This window comes from Rutidosis leptorrhynchoides, chromosome 4 (assembly GCF_046630445.1).
Source record: "Rutidosis leptorrhynchoides isolate AG116_Rl617_1_P2 chromosome 4, CSIRO_AGI_Rlap_v1, whole genome shotgun sequence".
Classification (NCBI taxonomy): domain Eukaryota; kingdom Viridiplantae; phylum Streptophyta; class Magnoliopsida; order Asterales; family Asteraceae; genus Rutidosis; species Rutidosis leptorrhynchoides.
Genome location: NC_092336.1, coordinates 2,152,978 through 2,160,270, shown reverse-complemented (window position 1 = coordinate 2,160,270; position 7,293 = coordinate 2,152,978). Strand labels below are relative to the sequence as shown.

At 30.7% G+C, this 7,293-nt stretch overlaps 1 protein-coding gene and 1 long non-coding RNA gene across 14 annotated transcripts; both read right to left on the bottom strand.

Annotated features, from left to right (window-relative positions):
• Positions 1 to 553: 553 nt before the first annotated feature.
• Positions 554 to 2,842, bottom strand: LOC139904282 (uncharacterized). The gene is made up of 5 exons (XR_011778721.1): positions 2,746 to 2,842; positions 2,473 to 2,554; positions 2,019 to 2,060; positions 1,306 to 1,421; positions 554 to 941 (listed from the first exon to the last, which is right to left on the bottom strand). It is a non-coding gene; the product is annotated as an uncharacterized lncRNA (long non-coding RNA).
• Positions 2,843 to 3,241: 399 nt separating this feature from the next.
• Positions 3,242 to 6,137, bottom strand: LOC139840027 (uncharacterized). 13 transcript variants are annotated; one of them, XR_011757188.1, is made up of 6 exons: positions 5,945 to 6,137; positions 5,733 to 5,779; positions 5,592 to 5,631; positions 5,406 to 5,506; positions 5,184 to 5,287; positions 3,242 to 3,537 (listed from the first exon to the last, which is right to left on the bottom strand). XR_011757188.1 is itself a non-coding variant. In XM_071830248.1 (6 exons), the coding sequence occupies exons 1-6, from the start codon at positions 5,950 to 5,952 to the stop codon at positions 3,477 to 3,479; spliced, it is 321 nt and encodes a 106-aa protein (XP_071686349.1). In that variant the 5' UTR covers positions 5,953 to 6,137; the 3' UTR covers positions 3,242 to 3,476. The 13 variants fall into 13 exon arrangements, 8 of the variants coding, with proteins under 8 accessions (XP_071686349.1, XP_071686350.1, XP_071686352.1 ...); XR_011757189.1 differs by having other exon boundaries at positions 5,592 to 5,614; XM_071830248.1 differs by having other exon boundaries at positions 5,406 to 5,441; positions 5,550 to 5,614.
• Between the last annotated feature and the right edge of the window lie 1,156 nt (positions 6,138 to 7,293).

The window sequence follows — 7,293 nt, the reverse complement described above, 5'->3', positions numbered from 1 at the left end:
AGATATTTGAGAATTGAGAGTATGAGAAGTATGAGAAGGTGTGATTTTAACCAAAACTAATACCATGTATCTATACTAGACTAATGGGGGTAAAATTGTCAAAAAAAGTCCAAAAAACTGCACAATAATTCAAAAAAAACGGCTATATTTTTTTTTTTTTTACCGTTTGTAGCCGAAAACCGGTTGAGAACCGGTTCTAAAAAAAACCGGTTTTTGTCCGGTTTTTACCCGGTTTTTAACCGGTTCGCGTTTGAAAATGGATCCGGTTTAGAACCGGTCCGGATCTGGAACTGGTTTCGGTTTTCGGGCAGAACCGGTTCTATCAGAACCGGTTTTCGGTTCTAGACCGGTTTTTTCTGAAAACCAGTTCTTGTGTGCACCTACATAGCCAACACATGATTTTCTACTTCACAATCCACCAATACAGACCATACCCATCCCAATATAAGCTCTATTTCCTTCAAAACTACATCGTGACCACATTACTTTTCAAACCTAATGTATAATGCTGATTTAAATGACAAACATCATTTAGTCATCTCAATAGGTGTACTTCAATGAAAAGTACATACAACATTATATACAAAACTTGAAGTGACAACAAAATTATTGCAGGTTTTAAATTTACTGCATATATGAAGTGGAAGTGTGGAACTATTGCCCAATTTGACACTTGATACTCAAAATCAGATGCCAACTTCAGTGTGGAAGTAGTATGCTTCAAATTATAATGATTAATGAAGGATTATTGTTTTCCAAGAAGATGTTGGGAGGCATCTGAGTAATGACTCATTGTACTCCTTTAAACCATTTTGACATCAATTCATCATTCCAACAACATATATAACTTGAACTTGAAATGAAACTTCTTGATGTAGATCCGGACTTTTGAGCTTTGAGCATTTGACGAACACCTTCAAAAATAGAACAATAACAGAGTGCTACAAACAAAAAGTGAGACATAAAGTTAATAGAAAAACTGAAAGATGTCTTTGTATTGTATCTTGCACTTAATTCACCCGTTGAACTTGAACATTTTAAAAAAAACTACAGGTAATATCTTAAAATTTTTATGATAACAGCTACAAAAACATGCAATTATGTTTAAATACCAAATTCCACTTACTACTCTAATAAAGTTTCACCTCCAAACTATATACTCGTACAACTACTTTTTATAGTTATTATGTATAACACTTATATAAGTAAAGTACAATAGGTCAAAAGTGCTTCAAAGGGAACATGTATCAAGATAGTAGTACAATACTTAAGTCAAGCAATGCAAAAAAGTATAGATGGTATTACCTTTAAACTAAAACGGGTCAACTCTCTGGAACAAAGTCTACAGGCTGGCTTTTAGTATCCTCCGGTTATGATGCATAATCGAATTTATGCTTTCTTGAATCGGCAACAGTTTAATGCTAAATAAAAAAACAAATAATAGGTGACGATGACGATGACGATAGATCATAAGAACTAAAAGACTCTGTAAAAAGTATTACTTACAGTAGGCAAAAGAAATTAATCTAAGAACATAGAACGAACAACAATCTGCACATACATTCACGTTAAGCAGTAGCTATACAAAAACCCATGAGAAAAACTCAAATCTTGCTGCATTTGTAAAGATTTCTCATGTCATAAAAAAAATCATTTACTACTCGAGCTCTAGCTATATAAATCCGCATACACATTCCATATTATAATTGCACAAAGGGATTTGATTGGTAAACAAATACAAAGTATAAGGAACCCAATATGTAAATGTTATGAAGATGAGGAAGATATAGCACAAAAAATCAACAGAATTTCTCCATATTCGTGTTTATGCATGGTAAACATCAATGTATGGTTGTTGTAATACTTTGTATCCATAGTCTAAGTTTTATTTAATAATATATTAAAAAAGCAGAATTGTCTAAAAATATATCAAAATCTAATCAAATAGAATATAATAATATATAAAAAACGACAAAGATGCATAAATGAAAGTCTTCTAAAAAGATAATATCTCATACCTGTATATCTCAACCCATTGTGCTAAAAATGTAATGGTCAATCTGCAATAAGATAAAGATAATATAACAAACATCTCAGATAAGCCTCCCTAACATTTGAGACAGTTTCTAAGATATAACCACAAATTATTTTGATATATATGTGCTACTTGTTTTCATAAAACCCCTTCCAAAGCCATACTGTACTTATGAGTTTGGATTGATTTATATTGAACTCGAATCAGCAAAGCCAAACTAATGGTAAATTTAACTCAGTGATATGAAATCACAATACATGAAGCTAATGACAATGTAAAACAAGTTCGGTGCTACTTATAATTTTATATAATTAACATATAACATAATAATATACCTACACTAAAAACGTGCTAAAGTGATAAGAAAATTTCAAGATGATGCTTATTAAATTCATTTTCTAAGTAATAAAAAGTAAGCAAGGGTTACGCAAAAATACTTTGAAATAGGTAGTTGCAGTTGAACTCGGCATTTGAGCGAATATGTTGTGTGCAACCATCAAGGTCTCCAATTGAACGGAGCTGTGTAGATATAAACCGTAAGCCAACAAAATAGATGATCATACAATTAACCAAAACATAACCTCTTATGTCCATTCACAATCAATAATAAATAAGTAGACGCTAGGAGAAAGAAGTTGACACCTTTATTGAAACATAACAAACATGAGTAGTCAACAAATTGAATATAAAAATCATAACTTATCCTTTACCAAAATATAAATCTCGTGTGAATTTCACAAAACTTGCTTGCAACGCATTGAAGGATCTAAAGTTGATCCACATATATGCACAAATCGTAAAAATCGAAAACTCCTAGGAAGAAAATAAATTTCCTACAAAAATCAACCAAAATAAAAACCCTCGAAAAATCAGTTTACCTTATATAACTCTTCGATGAAGCTAAAGAGAAGATGAGAAATAGTTAGTAACAACTTTACATATTGTATTTCTTGAAAAAACATGATGATTTTTAAAAAAAAATTTGAATTCTTGGTATCTGGATACAGAAGCGTGTGGATTAATTCCCATTTTGAAATTAGAACAACTTTACATATTGTATTTCTTGAAAAAAGACTAGTTTATAACCCGCGATTTCGCGGGACTAAAACATAACTTAATATTAATGTATGTACATTAAAATTTAGATACATTCTTGAAAGAATTGTATATAAATAAAAATACAAGCGAAGTTGAAACAGAACTATATTATCAGTCATCGAACTATATAATATCATCTATAATATCATCACCTAAACGACCAGAGTTAACAAAATTCAACATATCAACTATCAAGTAAAATTTAAAAAGTGCAAAAACACATAGAAGTATAGGTACTTCTAAGATCATTTATCGGGGTACAAATAGTACATCATCCATTGTTTATGCAGAATAATATTACTGAGGCCTCATTAACCATAGCAAGTTCATACTACTCCCTCCATCACCAAAAATAATGACCTTGCAAGAATCTCGTTTTTCCATCTTCATGAAATACGCAACACCTGTCAAGTGCCACAATATGCATATTATGATTTATATGAAAAATTAGCTTATCGGATTATTGAGGGACTTCGTATAAAGTTGTAAGGAGACCAAAGAACAAATCTACAAAGGATCCACATAAAAAAACTCAATGTACTATGCCAATCAAAAACGATATAGCATAAACAATTAAAGACACGACATCAACAAATAAAAATGCTGACCAGCTCATACAGTTGTTGATCGCAAGGCTTCTAACTAAGACCAATAATCTTGTAATATGTGTTCGTTGGGCGGGTCTTAGAAAAATAAATCTAAGAAAGGTCATAAACAGGCCAAACGCATGTTCACTACGAAAAGCATTAAACCTCCGAATAAAATAGTAATATAAAATAATACGTTGTTAAAACAATACCCAATCTCGCAGTAAGTTTAAAAGATATACATAAAGAGGGACTCCCCTATCAGTAATACTATGTATATGTTTACCATGTACTATGCCAATGTATTTACACGATGAAAAAAATAATCGAGCTACAATTTACAAACATCACTATACACTTCAAATTTGATTCACACCCTGTGATTAAGAGCGCGAGAGCGATAAAAAACTATGGAGCAAAAAATTACATTCAGATTTGTAACATATTGTATTTCACAATTCAAGACTTCGAGCATTAAAAACAAACAAAAAAAAGACTACTTATATCATTGTTTCTCAAGGATTATGATTCTATACGATGAAGTCGTATTTCTTACAAACAAATGTACTTATTTGACTTTGATAAACTATTAAGCAAACCTGCATAAGATCAACAATATGATCTTAGAAGAATATTACTAAAATATCACATGCAACTTCAAAATAGATCTTTAGTATTACAATTACTCTTCATATACACAACAATGAAAACATAACTTTACATGTTATAAATGTTAATGGGTCCAAATTAGGCAAGTTCATAGTAAATAGTTAATCTGCATTCAACATAAGTCGATAATAGAAAATGGGTCAAAATACAATTTGGCCAAACTATACTTTTACGGTAGTGAGAGATGGGCACAATTAAAATAGATAGAATTGAAGGTATAGATAAATTGACAGTTGAATTGCAGCAACACGGTCCAATATAGATAGATCATTAATAGAAAATTGGTCAAAAATCCTAAGAGTAATTCGAACTAATAGCTTAAATAGGTAATCCATGAACTTGATTCAATTCATCACCATGCAAGGTACGCACAAAATGAGTAGATATCGTCACAATTTATTAAAAAAAGAGGTTAACGTTTTAAAAACTCGGCTGCTTGAATTTCTTATGAATATGCAACGCCAAGTTAAAGATTGTTAAAAACAACATAAATTCTGTTTAAGAACTGTTTAGTTACAGTTTTCTCATATTGTCAAATTAGTAAAAAAAAGGAACAAATTCAAAGTGAAATATGTTGCTTCTAAATAGGTCAATAGTAACAGCCTCTAGCAAAATATATAAAAGTGGAGATTTATGAATCCAAATGTGATGTTTGCAATTTAACATCTTCAACATGTCCTTATGGCTAATTGTTGAGATGTATGGTTGTGTGAATCAATCAGCCTTAATAAAAATAGTGCATTGTATAAATCATGATTGCTAAATTGCAAAAGTGTTGGGAAAAGGATACTAACCAGTTGTAGCCGAGCAAAATGATCGAGTTCAACGAAATACCCTGATACACAATCTCCAATTGAAGAGTTGACATATAAAAAATTCCAATGTGATTTATTAAAACCTGTTCAGGGATATTAATATCGATTTAATAACGTTTTCATGAATAATGGATACTTCAATTGCAACTTCAAATGTTTATTAAAACCAAAACAAAAGCCCTAATTCGAATGAACACATACCTGTTTAATAAGACGGTTCCAATGTTTTGCAACTATCTGTTTCGAATGTTTATTAAACCAAAACATAAGCCCTAATTCGAATGAACACGTACCTTCTTTTTCTGGAATAATAAAAATACATACCAGGGGGTAGTGAATACATACCTTCTTGTGAAACAATTTAAGGAATACAGCACAAATACGTACCGAAACCATATCTGGTACACAATCTTTATTGATGTTAAAACTTGAGAAGTAAATTAGCGAAATCTTGTGTTACATCACTACTAATTACCGATTCATAAAAACATAAAGCAAACCACACCACATAAAAGAGCTAGAGTATACCAGTTATCAAATTCACCTGTTCATTTGTCCATCTCGAATTCAAATATCTGCAGTTTATAACGAATGGTAGAAAATAAAATCATTTTAAACCCATATCAAAATAAGTCAACAGAACTATAAAAATCAAACCTTGCGATGAAATTAATAACTATTGCTGCTAGAAACCATAATAACAACAACATATTTAAAAATCTGAATATACGGTATCATACCTGATCATCCACAAGAATCATCGCTAGATTTGAGAGCTTTGTGCTACAGTTATAGGGCAAATTGAAGGGATAAAGGAATTGAAGGAATGATACATGATTGGGGAAGTGTGTATTAATAGTGGATAGTGGATGGTAGGAAAGAAATTACATCGGCTGTGATATTAGGGGAAGAAATTAAAAGAAACTGCAGCGGTTCTACATAACGATTCGAGGGTATAAGAGTAATAAAAACATGTAACTCCCAATTGAATCCTTAAATGACGACATATCTATTTTAAAAGGTTGAGATTACTTTGGCAAAAACACATCTAATGGTTGAAATTTGGCCATGTGAGTTTTTTTAAAATAGTATAGCATCATAATTTTTTTCTAATTAGAGTAAAGAGAGATAACGTAAAAAAAGCCGTGTTACAAAATTTTGCTACTCCGTATTTTATTTGCCGAGATTTCAGTAAATGATTTATTACGGAGTAATTAAATTTCTAAATTAATATTAAATAAATTATTTTTTTAATTGTAATTAAATTGTTTAATAACATCATCTAGATGTCTTCTATTTTTTTTAATTTCTTTTAATAAAGGAAATAACTTATTTATGATGTCATCTTTTTAGAAATTTAATAGAAACTATAGATATCATTAGAATAACAGAAGCCCATAATTTCTAGAAGTCAACGCTTAACTTATATACTGAAATGTCTCGTTCTTATTGATTAAAACGTTCCATATTAATTGATTTCGTTGCGAGGTTTTGACCTCTATATGAGACGTTTTTCAAAGACTGCATTCATTTTTAAAACAAACCATAACCTTTATTTCATAAATAAAGGTTTAAAAAACTTTACGTAGATTATCAAATAATGATAATCTAAAATATCCTGTTTACACACGACCATTACATAATGGTTTACAATACAAATATGTTACATCGAAATCAGTTTCTTGAATGCAGTTTTTTTACACAATATCATACAAACATGGACTCCAAATCTTGTCCTTATTTTAGTATGCAACAGCGGAAGCTCTTAGTATTCACCTGAGAATAAACATGCTTTAAACGTCAATAAAAATGTTGGTGAGTTATAGGTTTAACCTATATATATATCAAATCGTAACAATAGACCACAAGATTTCATATTTCAATACACATCCCATACATAGAGATAAAAATCATTCATATGGTGAACACCTGGTAACCGACATTAACAAGATGCATATATAAGAATATCCCCATCATTCCGGGACACCCTTCGGATATGATATAAATTTTGAAGTACTAAAGCATCCGGTACTTTGGATGGGGTTTGTTAGGCCCAATAGATCTATCTTTAGGATTCGCGTCAATTAGG